General features: G+C 42.9%; 2 protein-coding genes across 2 annotated transcripts; both read right to left on the minus strand.

Annotated features, from left to right (window-relative positions):
- Positions 1 to 1,147: 1,147 nt before the first annotated feature.
- Positions 1,148 to 10,530, minus strand: slc4a1a (solute carrier family 4 member 1a (Diego blood group)). Its single transcript, XM_062408861.1, has 21 exons — positions 10,390 to 10,530; positions 9,100 to 9,166; positions 8,813 to 8,868; positions 8,004 to 8,116; positions 7,877 to 7,923; positions 7,619 to 7,784; positions 7,387 to 7,522; positions 7,223 to 7,292; positions 7,069 to 7,111; positions 6,790 to 6,974; positions 6,476 to 6,683; positions 5,711 to 5,914; positions 5,473 to 5,621; positions 5,184 to 5,378; positions 4,700 to 4,945; positions 4,499 to 4,588; positions 3,863 to 4,029; positions 3,523 to 3,764; positions 3,257 to 3,426; positions 2,264 to 2,437; positions 1,148 to 2,155 (listed from the first exon to the last, which is right to left on the minus strand). Exons 2-21 carry the CDS (start codon positions 9,124 to 9,126, stop codon positions 2,078 to 2,080), a joined length of 2,766 nt encoding a protein of 921 aa, XP_062264845.1. The 5' UTR covers positions 9,127 to 9,166; positions 10,390 to 10,530; the 3' UTR covers positions 1,148 to 2,077.
- Positions 10,531 to 18,566: 8,036 nt separating this feature from the next.
- LOC133971309 (migration and invasion enhancer 1-like) lies at positions 18,567 to 21,100 on the minus strand. Its single transcript, XM_062408604.1, has 4 exons — positions 20,957 to 21,100; positions 19,850 to 19,947; positions 19,615 to 19,691; positions 18,567 to 19,513 (listed from the first exon to the last, which is right to left on the minus strand). The coding sequence occupies exons 1-4, from the start codon at positions 20,983 to 20,985 to the stop codon at positions 19,430 to 19,432; spliced, it is 288 nt and encodes a 95-aa protein (XP_062264588.1). The 5' UTR covers positions 20,986 to 21,100; the 3' UTR covers positions 18,567 to 19,429.
- Between the last annotated feature and the right edge of the window lie 1,145 nt (positions 21,101 to 22,245).

Consider the following 22,245-nt stretch of genomic DNA (forward strand, 5'->3'; position numbering starts at 1 on the left):
AGACAAGTACAGATAATTTAGCAAAAGTTTAAGCAAATTGGTTTTGATTGTACCTACACTTACCTTCTCTTCAGTCATCTTTTCTCCTCTTCTCCTCTCCTCCTCTCACGTGAAAAAGCAATTATACGTTAAGTCAGGCTGTTATGATTCTATAGGGTCTTGTCTTAGGATGATGTACATTGACAAAATAAAATAATGATGTGGCATTACGCAGCAGGCCCACTGTGCACAGGCCTAGAGTTTGACGATCTCTAAGAACCCATTGGCCCCAAAATGGCCACATGAATACAGTCGATAGAAGAAACGACTATAAGAAAACCTCTGGGATATGCATAGCAACCACAAAGAGATGCAGAATAACCAGAGAGTCACATGTAATAAAACACAACAGATACATTATGCGACTACTGCCACAAGTAACGTGTCATTTCTATAAATGTTCAAGCCTCAGTTCATCAATATAAATGTAAATTATGCAATTTTAACGTAAGTTTATTGCAGATTATTGGTATTTTCTTCAAAGTTCTTATTTCAAATCATTCATACATCTATTTATGACGTTTTTTCCCCTCAGTGACAATTTAATACATACTCATCACGTGAGGAGCCTTCATTAAAAGTGAATAAAGTTTTTCATTAGAAGCTGCATTCGTGACAACAATAATTTTCAGCAACGTTTATAAACCGAATAAGAGGCACCTGCAATAAACTGTCATTAAACAGGAGGAAATATCACATTAATGACCTGACTTTAAAATGCATAGTAATATTTCTCGATTTCATTCTGTACCATATATTTTCTGTTATTTTTTTTTCTAATTGCCCTATTGAACCAGTCTGATAATGTAAATCAAATAAAGTATCCAGCGGAATCTCTATGCTGTTTACTTCTGTCTTCTTGATGTAGAGTAAAATTTTCTATTTTCAGAATAATGGTATTAGAGTGTCCATGTTGTTTTCCAAAGAGGAGTACTGAAAGCTGGAACTTACTTGACAACATTGAATGCAGCATGCAGCTAAATTGCATGCATCGCGGACCTGTTGAACATCCTCTCCTGTTGCTTGCAGAGATAATTGATAACAGTGATTTTTATGAGTGATGTGACGACGTGTTGTCTGTTGCATTCAAGAAAAAAAGGACTTTAAAGGATGTTTATTTTTTTATTTTTAATAAGGTGTAAATCGAAATGATGTACAGTCTTTCAAGCACGCAAACACATGATAGGCAACACTTAATGCTTTACGAGATACATGTACAATAAGTTTGTCGCTGACTATATTATCAGTGCAACAGTTGGCTTAAACAATCACATCCACTCTTTCCTGCACGTCCCTTTTTTTTAATCAAATCTAAGTCCATTAAACACGGTCACCTGAGGAGAAGTTATTCAGTAAATCATACACAATATATAAATCGAGGAAAACTTGAGTAACACTGCTTAAAACATGTTTGGGAATAATTAGTGGACAGACTTATTTATGCAGAAGAGGCAGGAATCACACAAAAAGTCATTATTTGTGCTCATGAAATTGTATCAGCACAACATGGGTCGGTCTACACAAGGAAGCACTGGGAATTACTTTAAAGCTACTGTATTCTGCAGTTTAGACATTTCTAGAAAAAAAAAATACAATGATTGAATATACCTCACATACTAAAGGAAAATATCCAGAGGAAATTTTCTATGATTTTAAATATACAGCACCTTCAGTTACAACAAAAACAACAACAAAAAAGAAGCATTTTAAATTAATTCCACACGAGATATGGAAAATGAGAGATTGCTGGACTAGTAGTAATTCCTTTTAATGACATTATGGATTGTTTATAATAGTTTTCTAAGATGGTCACAAACAAAGTTTCCGCTGCTGGACTAAAGTTTGAGGCCTAGATAATGAAAGGTAATTTCCCTTTAAGGTAAAACATTGTTTTATAACAGAACAGTTAGAAACAGCATAGTGTTGTTTACATCTATGCATTCATATTTGTAGGTACCTGATATTCAGTCTGGCTTGTAATCAAGAACAGACTCACCTAAAAAGTTTGTGATTTTAATATGAATTTTATGGCGATGGTCTATGGCAGAGGGCTCTCATTGTACACATCCACCCCAGGTTCCTCCTCAAATGTCACTTTGGCATCATCCGCATCCAGCTGCAACACAAACCCATCTGGTTACAACACAGGGACCTGCATGTTCAATAACACAATAACGTGTGTCTGAGCTTCTGGGGTGACATACAAATATAGAGGGGTACTTACACATTTCATCTCCTTGACGGAGAAGAGCCTGCCGGTCATTAACATGCGCAGAGGGATTGTGAGGATGAGAACGAAAGGCAGAGCCAGAGAGAAGGGACTCATCTTCACCACCCACAGGAGGCCGAGGCACACGAGCTGGATCAAAGTGAAGAGGTGCATCCGCAGAGTCTTTACCTGCAAAACAGACGGAGGAGCGTGTTAGCAGAGGAGCTAGACATGAGACAATGCAAAATACACTAAGTCATGTTGAGACGATGTAAATGGGTATTGTTTTAAGATGATGTCAAATTGAAAAATAAAGGGATGATGGGAATCACAGAGCAGCCCCATTGTGCAAAGGCCGAGGGTTAGATGACGTTAAGGAACCCATGGGCCCCAAGCAGGCACAAAATGGCCACATCAAGACAGTCGATAGAAATAACGACTACAAACAAAACCTCTGGGAAATGCAAAACAACCACAAAGAGATGCAAAATAACCAGAGTCGCAAAATGGCTACAAAGGGAAGTAATGAAACACAACAAAGAGACATTATGCAACTACTGGGTCTCAAAAACAACATAGGGAGACGCAAAATGAGCACAAAGAGACACAGAGTCATTACCAAAAGACACAAAACAACCAGAGAGAGACACACAAATGATCACACTGTGTTTCTTTGTGGAGGTGTCTCTCTAATGATCTCATGTAATTCGTCAGCTGAGACTGACAAACTACCACCTTTAAATAGAAATACTTGATTCAAGACCCGTCTGACACTTTAACAACAAATAAGGAATTCAAAAATGCTTAGTAAATGAATGATTTCTTGCAGGGCTGTTGAATAGGACTTGGTTGTGCAAGTTATGCTTTTACAGCGTTTTATTTGTCAGCAATAAAAAAGTGCAAACCACTGAAACTGACATTGTATTTGTACTATTATTGAGAGACACCAGGTTGTGCCACATGAAAATACATCGATGTAAGTGAGCTGTATTTGGGGAAGTCGCGTACCCTGGTGGCGTAGGCTTCAGAGGGATGGTACTTCTTCGGTGTGATCAGCAGCAGTACCCTGTCCCACATCTGGATGCCACTCAAAGAGGTGATACCCATGTAGAGGAAGATGCCGAACAAGGCCGTCATAGGAATCATCTTCAGTATGGGTTCCATGTAAATAGAAACACCTGGAGAGATGACAGAGAGAGAAGAATGAGGATTCAAGGAAACCGGTCATTTATCCTGATCCTGCGGTGTACGTGTCTGTGGAGGGCAGCCCTTACCGACCATGATGGCCACAAGAATGCCACTAATCCTCTGCTCAACCACCTTCTCAATCTCCGGTTTCGGGCCCTTGGTCATGACAGTCAGAGCGTTGGCGTGGGTGACGGACCGCACGGTGGCAGCGCTCAGCCACGGCACCCCGAAGAGAGAGGCGATTCCTCCCATGGTGACCAGGAGGAGCAGATCAAAGTGGAAACCAGATCCTTTCACCATCTTCCTCTCAGGTTTGCTCACAATCAGCCTGATGGTCCGTAGATATGGTTGACAGAAACAAAAATTCAATCTCCGGATTTTGATCAAGGAGTAGATTGTAACCCCGTAAATTATAGCGCCACTCACGTCGTAATCTGAGACTCGAGGAAGATGAGGATGAAGACGAGCACTGCAGGTACACAGCAGGCGCCCATCATCCAGATGGGGAAGGTTTTCTTCTCTCCCATGGGGTTGATGAACCAGCCTCTGGCGTTGGGGTTGGTCACTTGAACACCTTTTGGCACAACCAGTTTCTACGAGGAGACAAGATATTCACTCAGAAAGACCAAAGAAGATTTTGGTTAACATATCATATAATTTTTTATCGATTCAGTGTAAATTTCCCATTTTATGTGCAGGAAATGTGAACCAGTGTTATCACGGTATATACAGGGTAAATATTATCACAGGGAGTAAGGTGAAATAGTTTTGTGTTTGTTGATGGGGGGGTCACCTCTGACCGTCAAACCCCCAAATCTAATCAGATATTCTTCGAGTGCAAGTGAACATTTGGGTTTTCTCAAGGCAGTCTTAAGATAACGCTTCGACCAAGTCGGATCAAATCGTCTGTGAGTCAAACTGTATGTATGAACCAAATTTGAAGAAATTCTCGAAAGGTGACAGACGAATGGACAACCCGAAAATATAATGTCTCTGGCCGGCGGCTGGACAATAAACCAAAAAAGTAAAGGAACTTTTTTTAGATGCTTCAAAAACACTTACCTGAGTGTAAGCATCCTCAATGCAGATATCAAGAGCGATCATGAAGAAAATAGCGATGGGGACACCGAAATCTCCAATCAGACGACGGATCTAGTGAGACAAAGAGGAACAGTGTCACCAAAATCCCCATGAAATTCTCATTTATAGTACCTCTCCTACGACACCTTCCCGTGAATAATAATTATAAAAAGTTCTTCTCACCGGGCCTGGGAAGTAATGTCCATTCTTGAATTGACGGAGGAAGAATGCGATGAAGAAGCAGCCAAACATCAGGCACATAGACAGCAGGGCCGTGTTGGGGTAGGGCCTCTCAACCTCAAGCTCATGCACGGTGATGTTGCCGTCTGAATGGTACTCGATGTGCTCCTTTAAGATCGGGTGGAAGGGGTTGTCCAGAGTGGTGTTCAGAGGGTCGTAGTTCAGAATCAGAGGATGGGTTTTGAAGATCTGAGTGACAGGAGAGGAGAGGAAAGGAGAGGAGAGGAGAGGAGAGGAGAGAAGAGGAGAGGAGAGGAGAGGAGAGGAGAGGAGAGGAGAGGAGAGGAGAGGAGAGGAGAGGAGAGGAGAGGAGAGGAGAGGAGAGGAAGGGATGTCAGTGGAGTCAAAGTTATAAAAAGACAACTCATGAGACTGTGATGGGATGAGGCATGATTTGAAATGGATGGAGGGATGAGATGAGAAAAACCTTGATGAGCTTATTAAAGGTCTCGTAGATGAAGATGAGAGAGATGAGGATGGAGAAGATCTCCTGAGTGAAGCGGGAGATGAATCGGACCAGGAAGCTGCCTTCCAGGGCCACGATGATGACGACGATCACGATCAGCCACATCCCCACCCAGATACGACCCACAATGTATTCAATGTCCTGGGACTTGCAGAACTAGTGGGGAATTAAAAAAGGAAAATGGATTTTACAGAGGAAAACTTCCAGAGATTGATCACAGGGATTTCCACATCGGACAACTTGTACGTACAGCGTAGAAAGCTTCCTCAAACACCAGCAGCGGTCCAGAGAAGCCGATGACAAGGACAGGCTGGGCGGCGATGATACAGAAGATGACACCTTGGATGCTGGTGGAGACCATGAGCTCGGACACACCCATCATCTTTTCAGTCTTGTCAGCTATTATTAGATAACAGCCAGAGTTACTACAATATCAAGCTTCAACTAGATGAATCAGGCACATCTTTATATGTTTTAGACCCTTTTACCCAGAAGTCCCCCAAAAGTGATGGCCGGGGACAGGGCAGCGAAGTAGATGAAGATGACGGCTGCGAGGACCTGAGGGTTCAGAGCATCAGTGTAGTCGCTGAGGTAGTGACGGTACCGGCGCTTGATGTCCTTCACCATCCCACCGAAGGGGTATCCAGTACGGGCCAGAGGATCCTCCTTCGGCTCCTCTGGAATTTTCTTAACTGGAAAATCACACAATTTAAAAAGTCATTGATATTAATTACACTAAATCTGCTCAAAAGAAGTTCAGCCCAACTCCAATTTATATAGCACGGGCTAAATGTGTGTGTGTGTCAATTCTGCTTTCTATTGCTTTCTGTGCATAAATAATTCAAATTTAAAAGTACTTCATAAGACTGTTAGCGTTGATCTTATAAAATTAGGACTTCATTTCCCAGCAGGCCTTGGTGGTCCCTATGCAATGGTTGATGTCGCTGCCTTTCCCTTTCCCAACCCTGTTTCGAAATAAAAAACAAATTCTCTGTCATATAATTTAAAGGTCCAGTGTGTAATATACACAGCTTCCAGAGATCTGATTTGTTTGTTGTTGTTTTTAAACAAAGATACATATACATGTTTTCTCTGTTGCTGTGTAATTCCATTCAGACTGTGATGAATATCTGTAAACCACAGCAAATACACAGTTCAGGACTACAAAGAAACAGTAGCAGTAGCTTGCCGAATATTAACGTTTATTTTGGATTTAAAAGGTGGTATTGCCTGTAAGTCGTGTACAAGCTGACCTTTAACCCTGTCGCCAAATGCGAGACGTGTGTCATTGGGGCGGAGTCTGTCACGCAGCATCTTCCTCTGGAACTCAATCACTGGATCCATCATGGCCTTATCTTGGATCTCAGTTGGAGGAATCACGATGCTGCAGTCCATGAAGTCAGCGATGGCGTTGGTCAGATCTTTGTCGGTCTGGGCCAAGAAGGCTTCCAGACAGAACACCTGTCGGGCCAGTGAAACTTTGAATCCACCTGTATTACGCAAAGTGGGGCTGTGTGTCCTCAGTGCTGAGGCTACATGTTGCTGAGTTGTTATCTCAATCTCTCACCCAGTCGGCCATCAGAGCACCCATGGCTCGGCCGCTCTCGGTGTAGTCCATCCCGTTCTGGCTCGGCCCCACCAGGACAAAGACGAAGCGGACCGGGACAGGAGACTCCAGAGCAGAGTCCATCACCACGGAGTCCTGCAGCCGGACAAAAGCCACCACTGGTTTCTGCAAGAAGTCCAGGACACCTGAGGGAAACACCAGCTCGTAACCACACCTGCTCCAGTACCACACACACAAAGAACAGACACACACGACTGCATCAGGATAACATGAACGTACCTGAGAGGACGACTGAGGCCTCCATGTTGTCAGAGCTCTCTCTCTGCAAAAATAAAGATCCAGCAGCACAGAAAGTGTCATGTCTGATATGTTGATACATGATTATGATATTGACGATCAGATGATCACATTGAATTAAAATGTAGAACTATACCTTCTTGGTTACGGAAAACGTCTGCATCTCAATGTCTCCGGAGGCGGTAACCACAGGCCCCTCCGCCTGACTGAAAGGACAAATAAATTGAGCATTGTGCAAATCTCTATACAACATTATTATGACCGTAATGAGAGATCCCTGTGGGTAACCCTGTGGGTTACCTGCGTCTCATGAGCAGCGCCCTCAGCAGGTCGTCGCGATCGCTGGCACGGATCTCATCCTTGTCCAGCAGCTCGTCAGCCACCTTCTCAGCCACAGCAGACAGACTGTTGGCGTTCAGGTCAAAGATGATGGCCCCTAAGATTATGTGGGGTCACGTGTTACTGAGGTCATATCCATAGAATTACACCATAAAACCTTCACACTGATTTCAGCTTAATTCTGACTCTCCACCTGATTCCATGGTCTTGCGGAGCTGGATCAGACTCTTGAAGGTGAGATAGGAGACGTGAGAAGAGCCCCAGTTTCCCGTGGCGGTGTTCAGGTTCTCCTCGTAGCCCATCCAGCGGCTGGTCTCCTCCCAGGTGTTGCCCTGGAGCTCATTCAGCTCCACATAGGCCTGTGGTTATTCACCAGAGTTAGTTATGGACAGTAGACAACAGCGATTAATGACAAAGCCGTTTTTTTTATCTTCAAAGAATATGGACTAACTTGAGCGTCCCCTCTGGTGGTGGCATTGGTGTTCATGTTCAGATGAGCTGAAATACAGAGACAAACCACAAGTCAGTGGACAGACACGAAATGTCCAACAGGTGCATGGACTGTCAGGGGAGTTTACCATCTGAACCAAAGGGGATGACGATGGCGGCCACAGGATGCTTATTCTTCTCTCCCTCCTCTTCCTCATTCCTCCTTGCCAGGTCAAAGATGCAGCTCTGGCCTGCTGGAGTTCTGATGGAGAAACAGGAACATTAATTAAAATAAGAATGAAGGATGAGCTCCCTCCACCTCCGCTCCATAAAAAATGTCATATGTGAGTTAAAACAATGCAGTTAGGTTTTGATGGGGAGAAAATATATAGGATGATTCGGAAAAACGCATTCCAATATTTTTTTTATTTAAGTTTGTAACCATGGTTCTACTGCTATTCTGTACTTGGCCACAAGAGAGCAGAGTTGCTCAACCTATGTCTTATAATTACGGTTGAATACTCGGTGTTTCCCTCCTCATGTCGGGTGCTGGAGACTCTTTCATGGCCCTATCACGTTATGTGCCACACATCGATTATTACTGATATTCTGACTCGCAAAATACATGGAGAATGCATGTAAACATCCGGGTTATTAATGTACACAGTTGTACTGTGTTTTTTTAACCAAAGAGAAACTGAAATTCAATTCATGTCCATAATTCCCAGTGGCTGTAGGGTGATTTGGTAAATGCTCCGTGTTTTAATGGTTGTGATGGTATGAATGTTCCTAGATGCAACCACATAGGGATTTTACAGCCCCTGTATGACTTCAGATCAACACACCCCTAAACTTGTCTGATTCTTTTTTATTTATTTACCTGTTTATTTACCTATTTATACACACTAGACCTAGCTACAGTGTAAACGGATATACTTCACTGAGGAAAAGCACTTACAGTCTAACTGGAGAGGGTAGGACTGAGTCATTGTCTTCATATGACATGTCACTGCCCTGCATGAGAGGAAAAAAACATAGGGTGGACGTTGAATGAAAATGGAACAATGAAAAGAAAGGTTTTGCTGCAAGATTTACGAAACATGTCAAATTCCACAGTGTCCGTCAACTTTCCATATATTTACATTACATTTGACAGCAGATATTGACCAGCATTCTGTTTGAATCGGCAATGGGCTGAAGGACAGTTGCCTCTCAGAATTAGAGAAAAAAGGACAAAAGACAAACCTCCTCCATACTGAAATGGTTATCCATCGATGTTTCTAAGATTTCTTCAGCTCCCTTTGTGCATTACCTGGGACAGAAAAAGAACCAGGGAACATAAGCAATAAAATAATAATGGCACATATGTCAATGTTTTTAATTTTTTTCAATTATTTGGAAATAACTGCTGACTAACTAACTAACTAACTTCGGATCATTTGTATGGAATTTTGAACAAGTTCTGGTAAGAATTCTGGACTTTGACAAACTTTACCAGAAATCCTACAATTTTCGAAACGCCATCTTGTTTGAGTTTTTGCTCTATTGAACGACAGGTTTTCCGGCCGCTACAGAGAGTCCGCCATCTACCGCCAGACAGGCGCAGAGCGGCCATGGCCCAGGACAGATAATCAGTCAGCCGTTGAGAAGGTGGACTACGTTATAGTTTAAATTCAAGACGTACAAGAGCCTTATCTCGGGGTTACACCCTTCGTCAGGCAGACACCTCGGTTCCCAGCAGGACGGAGCACAACTTAAAACATTATTCAACTACTGCAGACTACACCATGATACAGAAATATGAATTGATATGAAAAAGATGTGTCATTATATGTTTTTTCATCTCTTTCATATCAATTTATCAAACAAATGGTCAATCAATTACTTTTAAATAAGAACGGTTAAGCTGAAAAAAGACTTACAGTTACATGTTCACTTTAAAACTGCACAAAAACCGACAAGGATTGATTGATAATAATGCCTTGAACAATTTATAAATACGGCCAGTGCATTTTAATAAATTCAACTGAGGAATATTCGGATGATATTTTGTTGCGAGGTAATAATTCTTCACCCTGTAACTCTAAGGTAGGCCAAAAACTGAAATTAAGAGGAGAACATTTAAAAAAAATCAAACACATTATAAGGAAACATCACTTGCTGTATCCAAGTGTGTTTCTTTCAGGGAACTTAACCAAGTCCAGTTTCCAGTCCTGTTTTTAGCACTTGGATATACCATGATCTGAATGACAGAGAATCTTCACTTGCTGTAATTTTCTAATGAGGAGAATCCGACATGACTTTGATCAAACAATTAAGAATGTCAGAAGCTAAGATTTTCTTTCAAGTAAAGATAAACTTTCATTGCTCTAAAACAACTTTAGCTCAATAATTAGTTCAGACTGAACTCCCACTCTTATCAGGGCAAGCACATTAAATGTTATAACATAATGCTAAGATATCCATCCAGTTTGACCTCTGACCTCAGTTCCTGTAGGTGCTATAAATTGTGTGTGCAGAAGGTCACACCCTTACCTGCGTACAGGTACCCCACCTGGTCTTTAGCACTGGAAACGGGACGATCTCTGCCTGGACGAGCCTGCTGATAAAGTAAAAAAGATGAGCGCTGCGAGAGAACGAGAAGAGCAGGAACACCCACAGGAAATTACGTTGACCCTAAGAAGCGCTGTACCCCTCTACCTCTGGTTGCCCAGCAACCTCACAGGGTTTGGTGGCGATAAGACCTGAGTGACAGACAAAATTGCCTATCAGCCAGTGACACCTTGAGACAGGGATATCCCAGCCCTAGTTTTTCTCCTCCGCCCTCGCAGCATCAACCAGGTCCGTACGTGGACACTGACGTACGGAGAAGCTGTAGGGACCAGCAGCCTGAGCCTCAACCTGTGTGAGGGGCACACAGGGGGCCAAGAGGGTAGAGTTGGGGCCATTGTCCAGTGTCAGGAGGAGGGCATCTTACGACATCATCTTGTTTACGCACTGGGGATTCCCTCATGATGACCGTGTGGTGGTTCCTCTGCCCCTGGTCATTTAGAGGATAGTGAAGTGATAAACACATTAATATTTTTCTGAGACTTTAGGTCTGAAGCTCACGTGGATGTCTCTGGTAGATGTGAAAGGCTAAGACATGCTCCAGCTGAGTGGAGCAGGGTATTGGTGGCTCAACCCCATACTGATGAGAGCGCAGGTCAGACTGGTGAAGGAGGAAAACAATCAATGTTACATACACACATTTGATCCACAATCTGTTTTAAGGACTAACATGGACAGACTTTAAACTAGAATGGCACTCAGTAGAGCTCTTCCCTCCACCAGGCTCCACAATCCTTTCATATTCAATTAAGTTGCACCAAATTGCAGAGATCTGCCCCAAAATAAATGTATTTCTTGGTCCATGGCCCAATATTCCACCATATTTAATGAAACACTTCTTTGTGTAATACTGCTGTCAAACAAGCAAGCAAGCAGACAGACAAAGAGGGGGTGAAAACATAACCTTCTTGGAGGAAGGTACTGAGAAGTCAGTGAGGAGCTCTATTCATTCCCTTGCAGCTGGATGATTAAGATTTGCCCTTCACTACATTATGTAACAATTACACAACATTTATTTTAAGATTGAACGAGTTATGAAACAACAGAAATTGAAGAGATTGAATCCAGCAAACTCGACATAGCATGTTCTCAGGTTTAGCCCATCTCACTGTGTTTATTTTTTACTATGTTGATCTTCCTGATAGTCTTCATTCATATGTGTTATCAGTAGGGCATCTACATGTTTGCTCTGCCTTGTTTATAGTTTATTTATAGGAATATTTTTTTATGAATTATGTATGTTTGGAAAACTGATATTTATGAGTGTGTTCAGTTTGTTGCAGATCCAAATCCACATCAAATTAAAATCTGGATCTATTGAACGTAAATGTGGTTTCATAAGGGGACTGTTGGGCCTTGGTGGAGGTATGTCCTGGACTTCCAGTTAGAGACTATTGATAATTTTATTAAACGTGAAATCCACTCCGATTTGCTCTCAAGTCATGAGGTCAGAAGAATTAACACAATGTCCAACGATGAAATTGTTGTTGCTCTTGCACAGAGACACAGGATTGCCAGGAATCAATTGCTGCGCATACTGAAGGAAAACTGGCTCAGCTGACGGAAGGACTATGTTTCAATCATCATACTTGAGGAAAAAACAGCTTAAAAGCCATAAACGCAACTTAGTGATGTCCTCAAAGCGTCATGTCTTCACGATGCAGATCTTGTGCACACACGATAATCATCTTCTTTCACACAAGATAATAAATTGTGTGTCAGTTTGTGTAGAATGAAGTCTAATGGACTCTAATCGCAGACAAAAGCCTCCATTTAGCCTCTCCCGTCAAACACATTATTGTTGATAATTGATTTCAACAGCTAAAAGGCCATATGAATGAGTGGGGCATTACAAATTAGGCCCCTATTGAGGGCATATACACATTTGTTACACACGTTACAGCATTGTGTTTAAATCTGTGCAACGCTTGTGTTCCATGGATATGTATATGTATATAAGAGTTCAGTTTCAGTCCCAACAGAGCCAGAGAGGACCTAAAGGAAGCAATAGGCTATGTAATGGAATGTCATGGCTTGTAAGGGAATGTTCCTTAGTCTTCACACATTAAGAAATGACACAGTGATTACCTCTCCTGGAACCGTCACCTTATCGTGGTGGAGAGGTTTGCGTGTCCCTATGAACCTGAGGGCTGTGTTGTCTGGAGCCTTGTGCTCCTGGTAGAGTCTCTCATGGCAGAGTGGTCTCAGGTGAGGGGCCAGACTAAGAATGGTTCAAAAAACCTCAATGAATAACGAAAAAAGAGGAGATGTGACCCGGCCCGGAGGAAGCCCGGGGCCCCCGTCTGGAGCTAGGCCCAGACGGAGGGCTCGATGGCGAGCGCCTGGTGGCCGGGTTTGCCACGGAGCCCGGTCGGGCATAACCCGAACAAACTACGTGGCACCCCCCCTCTCTTCATCCCATGGGCCCACCACCTGTGGGAAGACCCGTTAGGGTCGGGTGCGCAGCCACATGGGTGGCAGCGAAGGTCAGGTTAGATCTGGTGGGGCTTACCTCCACGCACAGTCTAAGCTCTGGTACCGTACTCCTGGATAAGGGTTGGACTCTATTCTTCTCCGGAGTTGCCGAGGGAGCGAGGCGCCGGGCGGGTGTGGGGATACTCATAAATCCCCGGCTGAGCGCCGCGGTGTTGGAGTTTACCCCGGTAGACGAGAGGGTCGCCTCCCTGCGCCTAAGGGTTGTAGGGGGGAAAACTCTGACTGTTGTTTGTGCGTATGCACCTAACAGCAGCTCAGAGTACTCTGCCTTCTTGGAGACCCTGAATGGAGTCCTGTATGGGGCTCCAGTAGGGGACTCCGTAGTTCTGCTGGGTGACTTCAACGCCCACGTGGGCAACGATGGAGACACCTGGAGAGGCGTGGTGGGGAGGAACGGCCTCCCTGATCTAAACCCGAGCGGTCGTTTGTTATTGGACTTCTGTGCTAGTCATGGATTATCCATAACAAACACCATGTTCGAACATAAGGGTGCTCATAAGTGTACCTGGTACCAGAGTACCCTAGGCCGAAGATCAATGATTGATTTTGTGATTGTGTCATCTGATCTGAGGCCACATGTTTTGGACACTCGGGTAAAGAGAGGGGCGGAACTGTCAACCGACCACCATCTGGTTGTGAGTTGGATCAGGGAATGGGGGAAATTTCCGGATAGACCTGGTAAGCCCAAACGAGTAGTGCGGGTGAACTGGGAACGTCTGGAGGAGGCCCCCGTCCTAGGTATCTTCAACTCACACCTCCGGCGGAGTTTTTCTGGCATTCCTGTGGAGGTTGGGGGCATTGAGCCGGAGTGGGCGGTGTTCAAAGCCTCCATTGCTGAAGCTGCGGTGGCTAGCTGTGGCCTCAGGGTCTTAGGCTCCTCAAGGGGCGGTAACCCTCGGACACCGTGGTGGACACCGGTGGTCAGGGAAGCCATCCGATTGAAGAAGGAGGCCTTCCGGGATATGATATCCTGGAGGTCTCCGGACTCGGTTGCAGGGCACCGACAGGATCGGCTGGCGGCCGAGTGTGAAGCGGCTGGGATGAGGATCAGCACCGCTAAATCTGAGGCCATGACTCTTAGCAGGAAACCGATGGATTGCTTACTCCGGGTAGGAAATGAGTCCTTAGCCCAAGTGAAGGAGTTCAAGTACCTCGGGGTCTTGTTCGCGAATGAGGGTACTATGGAGCGTGAGATTGGCCGGAGAATCGGAGCAGCGGGGGCGGTATTGCGTTCGCTTTACCGCACCGTTGTAACGAAAAGAGAGCTGAGCCGCAAGGCAAAGCTCTCGATCTACCGGTCGATCTTCGTTCCTATCCTCACCTATGGTCATGAGGGCTGGGTGATGACCGAAAGGACGAGATCGCGGGTACAAGCGGCCGAGATGAGTTTTCTCAGAAGGGTGGCTGGCGTCTCCCTTAGGGATAGGGTGAGAAGCTCAGTCATCCGTGAGGAACTCGGATTAGAGCCGCTGCTCCTTTACTTAGAAAGGAGTCAGCTGAGGTGGTTCGGGCATCTGGTAAGGATGCCCACTGGGCGCCTCCCTTGGGAGGTTTTTCAGGCACGTCCAGTGGGGAGGAGACCTCGGGGAAGACCCAGGACTAGGTGGAGAGATTATATCTCAACACTGGCCTGGGAACGCCTCGGGATCCCCCCGTCAGAGCTGGTCAATGTGGCCCGGGAAAGGGAAGTCTGGGGCCCCCTGCTTGAGCTGCTCCCCCCGCGACCCGACCCCGGATAAGCGGATGACGATGAGTGATGAGTGACAGTGATTACAGGAAAAATGCAGAGATGTCCCTCGACGGCGAAAGCTGCTCAAAAATACAGACGCAGTGTTTTCATCTGCCACATTCAAAGCTACTTTACCAACTGAAATTCATGAATTTCCATGATTTTATTTATGAAATTTAAACACTTACCCTTTTTTATTTATTTATTTATTTTAAGTGTTCTCTACCAGCGGTATAGGAACCTTAAATCAAATCAAATCAAATCAAAGTTTATTGTCACATGCACCAATGACAGCTTCATCGGAGCAGTGAAATTCTTGTGACATGGCAGGCAACATCTACGCAGTAGACGACTTTACAAAATAGAAAAAGAACATACTATGTAACATAACATATAACATAACATCGTAAGATATAACATAGTCAAGTGATCCAGCAGTTTACAGGGTGAAGGATGGGGGAATATTAAATTAAATAATATGGATATATGTATAACATATAACATGGTCAAATCAAAGTCAAATGAAGCAGCAGTTTACAGGGTGAAGAAGTGGGGAATATTAAATAAATTAATATATGTGAAGTAAGTATATTTGTACGAGTGGGGGAGCAGAATGTACATGGTGACTGTTCAGAGGGTAGAAAAATAACATACTATGTAACATAACATATAACATAACATCATATTATATAATATAGTCAAGTGAAGCAGGACTTTACAGGGTGAAGGAGTGTGGAATATTAAAGTAAATAATATGAATATATGTATAACATCTAACCTAGGCAGATCAAGGTCCAAAAGAAGCAACAGTTTACAGGGTGAAGAAGTGGGGAATATTAAATAAAATGAATATATGTTACACATTTACCCATTGTGTAACAAACCGTTCATTAAAGTGTATAATAAACATGAACCATTAGAAATCATTATTAATTGTTTTATTGTACTTATAAATGCTAAGTGGGGGAATTAAACTTGAAAAGGTTTTGCTGTTAAACTATAGTTATAATCTGCCAAGGCTAATCCCCACAGGCTACTGTTTTTGTTTCTTTTCATTCGCTTGTTTGTTTGTTCGTCAGCAGGAAAATCTACTCAACAGATTTCCATGGAACTTAGAGGAAGGATGGGACATAGGCAGAGAAAGAGCTCATTCAATTTTACCGTAGATTCGGCCGAAGGGACAGAACCTGGATTTTTCACTATCTTTAAATTTAGTTTTTTTTATACATTCTCAGCTATTTCTAAGGAAATAATTTATGGGTAATAATGAGGGAATAAGGGGACTGATATCTATGAGTGTGTGTAGTTTGGTTTAAGGGGACCGTTGGGCCTTTGCAGGGGATTGCAATCTACTAGGTGCCATAGCTTGAAATGCAATAGATATAAATATAAGCATGAATAAACATCCTTTCATAGATGTTAACGATAGAAAAAAAGAAATGTTCCAGTCATGGTTGCAGCCCAGTAAAGTTGTATATAGACAAAGCATTCCTCTGAGTTAAATCCATGTGCAGCTGGGGCTCATGGGAAAGTCGTTGGTTTCACACTAACATGTAAGACCTGTATTTCTCACAAACCTTGACCTGGAGCTGATTCTGGTGGAAACGAGTTTATCAACTCCATTAGTCCTTATCCTGAAGGAGGCTCAAACTGAATGATTTTTACAAAACTTTATGGAAAATGTAGATATTTAAAAACAACCCCAAATAGTTAACCCTAATTGTCCGCATACTAAATACATACACACACCCGACTCTGAGAGACATCGGGCCCCAGTTAAAAACACTGGCACACCACTGTTATCACCAGGAGTGGAAGCTATCTGCTGTGTCCATGTGTCTCAGCATACAGTGTACTGACACTCCCAGTCTCCATAGCTTCTGCGTAATCTTTAGTAAAAACACATTATATGAGGGATATAAAGGAACAAAAAAAACATAGTGGAATGGGCTGAAGAAACACATCCAGATGGTGTTACATAAGGCCACTTAAAACAAATCTTTAAATTGACAAAGCTGTTCATGAATTAAGTGCCTGAAAGTGACCAGGTATGGAAGCATATAACATAAAACCAGCTGTATGTGGAGCAGCAGACAGGTGCACCTAGAAAGAGCAGCAAGAATAAGATAAATAGCAATTGAGGAGAAAATCTCACTGGTTACAATGCAACGTGAACTGTTGGCCTCTGTGGTTGATAGTGCTGCAGAGGCATTTTAAATGACAGCCGACCAATCACAAACCACCTAATTCACATGGCCTCAGTGCATCTAATTACGATTGACCCAATCACCGGATGATCTAATACTTATAACATTAAATCAGAGCAGATTTTAGAAAAGGAGACTGTGATATCAGAATGGCTTAACTAGTTACAGATATTAAATCCAGAATATTTGTTTGTTTCAGTATTAACCTCCTTACGTTTAACAAAATAAAGAGCAGCTTCACTCACAGAGTACATTCGACCTCACTGTGTCAGGGAGCGCCACAGGATGAACTGCCCAGGCCTGTGAACACTGGACCAGGGAAAATGAATAATTCCTCTTCACTGTAAACGTAAATACTTGAAAATCATATTTAGTGGACTACAATTTATGAGTGTGTATAATTTGATAAAGATACAAATACAAATGATGGATATTGGGAATTTAAATGAGGTTACATAAGGGGACGGTTGGACATAATCGCCAGTCGAGTTTAAATATTTTTAAAATTAGGTTTTGTTTTTAACACCTGCTGCTGTGACAAACTACTTTATTAATCTCCCACTAAAATAAATAAATTAATCCATCTAATTTACATGCAGCTAAATCATCATGGTCAATCATGTGGTCTCTCTATTTAAATATAAATCTGGAAGGTCAGACTTAAACACCTTTTAAAAGGCAAAGAAGGTTTTCGAACCTCTTACTGGAGGAGGGGTAACTTGATGAGCTCTATCAGGGTTCCAACAAGCAGGCTGCTTTATCACTAAGAGCCAGAGGCAGCACCAAAGACCCACCTACAATACAACAGGCCATCCACCAACAAGTAGTATCCACTTCAGGTCATATCAGCAAAATGGAACGTTAATTTGAACTTATATTACAACTAAAGCCACAGTGCAAACATTTCTCTTCTGATAGACTATATGTATGCATGTGTAAATTTATCAGTAAAGTGTCATTTGAGATGTGAGCTGAGATTACAGATTCTCTCTTTTTTAACCACTTCAGAAATCTACTGTACTCAGTGGTCTTTGTGTCAATGTGTCTAGATATACAGATAAGCTAAAATTATCTTTTACCATGTCCTCTGTGGAGATAACATCAAGTTATCTTCTGGCTAAAGGACAAATTTGTCACGTTCTTGCTATTTGAACAGTAATGACATGCTATAACTAACATTTATGCAAAAGCAGCCTCAAGGGTTGTGGTAGCCTTCCCCCCAGACCAGTGCACACTTATCTCTACTTGACATCAGCGCGCTAGCGTGTGTGCTACTGACTAGCCCCCCTGGAGTTCGGCAATATACAGAAGACGGGAGTCTCCGTTGAATTTGGCGCCCCTTAGTGTAAACAATGTGGTAAGCAACATACTGCCTGACTAACTGCAGTGGTGTCTCCTGATCACATCAAAGCTCAGCATGATTTACAATAACATCTATATTGTTGTTTAAAAAAAATAAGGTGGTTTCCAAAAACAAAAATTTCAACATGTTCCTGGATTAATTGGCAGTTGCTGGCCAACATTACCAAGAGACTCATTAGGAAACAACTGATGCCCCCCAGAGGAACAGCAAAACATCACCACTCAAACAGATAGGAATGTCCCTTAGGACACTATAAGTCTTTGGGTAATACATGGAGACATCATGAAAAAGAGACAAAACAACTAGATAGAGAAACAACCATTACCTTTATTGAAATTGTACAGTTTGATGATCATAGTTAACAGAGGAGGAAGATTTGTGGAAACCAGCAGACATCTCAGTATGATCTGACAGACCAGTGGGTGGTGGTCTTCAGAAGCACTGCAGATGATTGCTTGATTACCTGACCAAGATCAATAAACAGGAGCTTAACTTAAAAAAAAAAAAAAAAAAAAAGCCAACCAGTGGCAGCTATACAGGTGAGGATTGGAATGTCTGATCGTCCAATTTATTAAGATAAAAAAATCCTGTAAGCTTAACTTTGCTGTTTCCCATCAAATTGACGTTGCTTTTCTATTCACAACCTGTACAGTAAACTGATCTGAAATCATTTTCAACTCTCATTCACTTCATCACTCGATGAGGACTGTCTCCCTTTATGGTTAAATATTAAGTGCAGCTACTTTGTACTTTACTTCTATTCACTGAAAATGGTTACTTGCATGTGAGATCATGAAGACTTCAGAAAAAATAAAAATAGAAATAAAAGAATAGGCAGTTTAAGTATATTAGGCAATAAGGCTGTGGTCAAATAAATGTGAGCTCCCTCCAACTCTTCATCTCCCTGTCTCTGTTCCTATAAAAGAAAGCACTACCAGGAATGGGTTCATCAAACCATAACCCTTAATAGGTGAGGCCATGGTAATCATTAACAGCCTGGAGCACAGCAACGGGAACAGAGAGGGGAGAAAAAAGTCAGATCAGAGTTCGCTGATCAGCATCAGAGAATGTAGCCAGCAGCAATAGTGCATTTCTGTGGAGTTTTAAGCCAGAGGTGGTATTGGCAGTTTGCAGTGGCACTGGCCTGTCTCTGTGCTGCAGAGGGAGGTTTTACATGATGACACATGGTGGGCGGCTCTTGGTGATCTTCTGAATAGGTTTGCCGTCATGGGCATTCTGGATCACACCCATGACCTGTGGAAAAGAGAGAGAAAAAAATACAAATAAATAAATCAATAGTTTCTTATTGCTGTGATTCATATTTTCTGAGAAGTCGGTGTGATTGCGTTACTCACATCATCCTCATACGGGAAGCCACTGGTCTCAATTTTGGAGAAGATTAGCTGCCCATTGACCACGATCTCAAAGCTGCCTGAGAAAAAAAAGACAAAAAGGAGATTCCATCAGTTGCCAGATCTTCGGAGTTGTCGTGGCACGAGCAGTACATGCCTTCACATAAAAGTCAGGACATACTAAACAAATCTTGCATTCCAGTGGATTGCTTGCCCTTTCAAGTCACATGACACTTACCCCTTCTTCCCACGAAGCTCGACACATCCGCATCAGGAAACTCAGCCTTGACAACCGCGGCGAGATCCTTATAGCGGGGTTCGTACCCTCATGAGCCACTAAAGAAAAAAAGGTTTTAAAAAGCAGTTAGCAGCACATAGTCGCTAACCAAAGTGTCTAGCATTTTTTTAAAACATTTATGAAAACACCAGGTCACGCCTGCACATGTGATTATAGCTCCGTGAGTCAGATCAAGTCACAAGACCAACAGTGGAAGGGATAAGGTTATGAAAGTGTAAAGTGCTGATTAATATCTGTCTGTTGCTTCATTGGATATTGACACTAGTGTGTGACTGTCAGCCCAAATGGGATCCTGGTCATTTACCTGTGCGATGGAATCATGCACTAATGGTTTGAAGAATTTGAATATGCAAAAGGTTTGTTCATATGATAAATTGAGCCAATGTCATTAATATGATGCGATCGCTTCGTTAAAATAAGCTTAGTTCCATTTCGGTTGGCCTCGTATCCCTGTTGGGAGAGAGGAGAACAGAGGGAGAGGAGAAGAGTGTCAGACGACCTGAAGAGGAAGAGGAGAGTTAAAGAAGAGTGTCAGACAGACTGAAGAGGAAGAGGAGAGTTAAAGAAGAGTGTCAGGCAGACTGAAGAGGAAGAGGAGAGTTAAAGAAGAGTGTCAGGCAGACTGAAGAGGAAGAGGAGAGTTAAAGAAGAGTGACAGGCAGACAGCTATAAAATCCATGGTGTTGATGACTGCCTCATCAACACCAGGGCTCGTAGCTTCTATTCTTTATTTCCTGAGCTGCTGAGATAAACAGCGAGGTGACACTCGAACCCAAGCTGGGACACATTCCGGGAGCGTCGTCCACACAGCTGACAAAAGTCTTGTAGTAGAACACTGTGTGTCTCACAGATCCAAATCACTGTACTCTGAAATATCAGGTGAAAGCTCGCCGTTCTGCTGCGGTTATCGCGACAGTTAGCCGCTAAAGCTAAACTTAGCTGCGCGCTAACGCTGCTAGCCGGGGCTAATCTCCAGCCTTGAGCCGTCTGTAAACATGAGACACGAGTCAGCAGAAGGGAAATATGTAAAACACAAGTCATACGAACCAGTATTCAACTCGTATCGTCAACGCCATCGTTTCTGTTCAGGCGGCTCAGTCACCAGTGCGGAGATCGGTCAGGTTCGGTGCGTTCGCTGCGTTTTGTAAAGCTGAGCCGGAGAGCTGGGCGTGGTTAGTAAAGGAGAGGAGACACACCCCTCCCCTTAAAGCAGCTGACTTCTTCAGTCACACCGACACTAACCGATATTTCAGATCCACGCCTCCTCCAGATTGAGTTGACAAACGTGTTTTCCAGTGGACACCTCATCTGATCTCCGGAGGAGGATCCGTGGTGATTCATTGGGTCACGTCAAGTTGAAGACTGCGTGTGATATAAACACAACTTTGTTACCACACCATTTATATTTACTGAGTGTCCACACTCACAGCTTCCATGTTGTGTGGCTCGCAAGGTAGTCCAGGATGAAACGCAATGTCTATAGGGGACATTTTCTCGAGTTTTTCGTTCTGAATCTTATTAGATTTATGCCTTTTAAATGTTAGTACTCCAGATATGTTCCTGACATTTTCCGGAGGGCCTCTAGAAGCCGAACACAATTGTCTGAGTGAGACCATGTTAGAATACCGCAGGAACATGTTTGAGCGTGTTAATAACGTTGATAACACGTCAAGGAAGTAAAATATAAAGAAATAATCAAACATAAAATAAATCTAAAATAAAACCTTATATCTCAGGATGATGAAAAGAGGAGCCGTACGTGTAGAAGATACCAGAGAAGAAAGACAACAATATTCAGGAACCTGTGGTGCTACGGGCCAACAGTGAATTTATATCACGTACTGTCAACTCCATTCTCTAAAACTAAAACCAGTCCCTTCAACCCAGCTGCTTAACGAAGATCACCGGCTTAAAGACCTGCAATCCTAAATATTGGTTATTTATCATTTACATCCTAAATTTTCCAGCCCACCTTTAAATTGGCCGTGGTTATTTAACTGTAATTGCATGACCTGACTTTAACCCTCCATTCTTTGGAGTGCGAGAGTGAGGTGAATTTCAGCAGCTTTCAACCAGCATCTAATATAACAGTTTTCTCTTTAAACCTTTTAAGTCAACTTTCAGATTCCACCTCTGTGCTTCTCTCACATGAGTGTAGCTTTGTATTCCATAGATCGCTGCCAAATGAGACCAATTGGAAAACCAATTAACGTCACTGGCCGGGCTCATGTGTGCTTGAAGTTTCACTCCACTGAAAGGACTTATTGTGTTACCTTCAATAATGCTACATCAATAATTTTCTGTAGTGAAAAATGGAGTACCCCTGGGCACTGTTA

This window comes from Platichthys flesus, chromosome 16, assembly GCF_949316205.1.
Source record: "Platichthys flesus chromosome 16, fPlaFle2.1, whole genome shotgun sequence".
In the NCBI taxonomy this organism is placed as follows: Eukaryota; Metazoa; Chordata; class Actinopteri; order Pleuronectiformes; family Pleuronectidae; genus Platichthys; species Platichthys flesus.

Excerpts from the sequence above, each read along its gene's own strand:
- slc4a1a (XM_062408861.1), bottom strand. The coding sequence starts at position 9,126 with ATGGATAACCATTTCAGTATGGAGGAG. Across the intron at positions 6,975-7,068 it reads GGCCTCAGTCGTCCTCTCAG|GTGTCCTGGACTTCTTGCAG; the intron begins GTACGTTCATGT and ends TGTTTCCCTCAG. Across the intron at positions 2,438-3,256 it reads CTGAAGCCTACGCCACCAGG|GTAAAGACTCTGCGGATGCA; the intron begins GTACGCGACTTC and ends TCTGTTTTGCAG.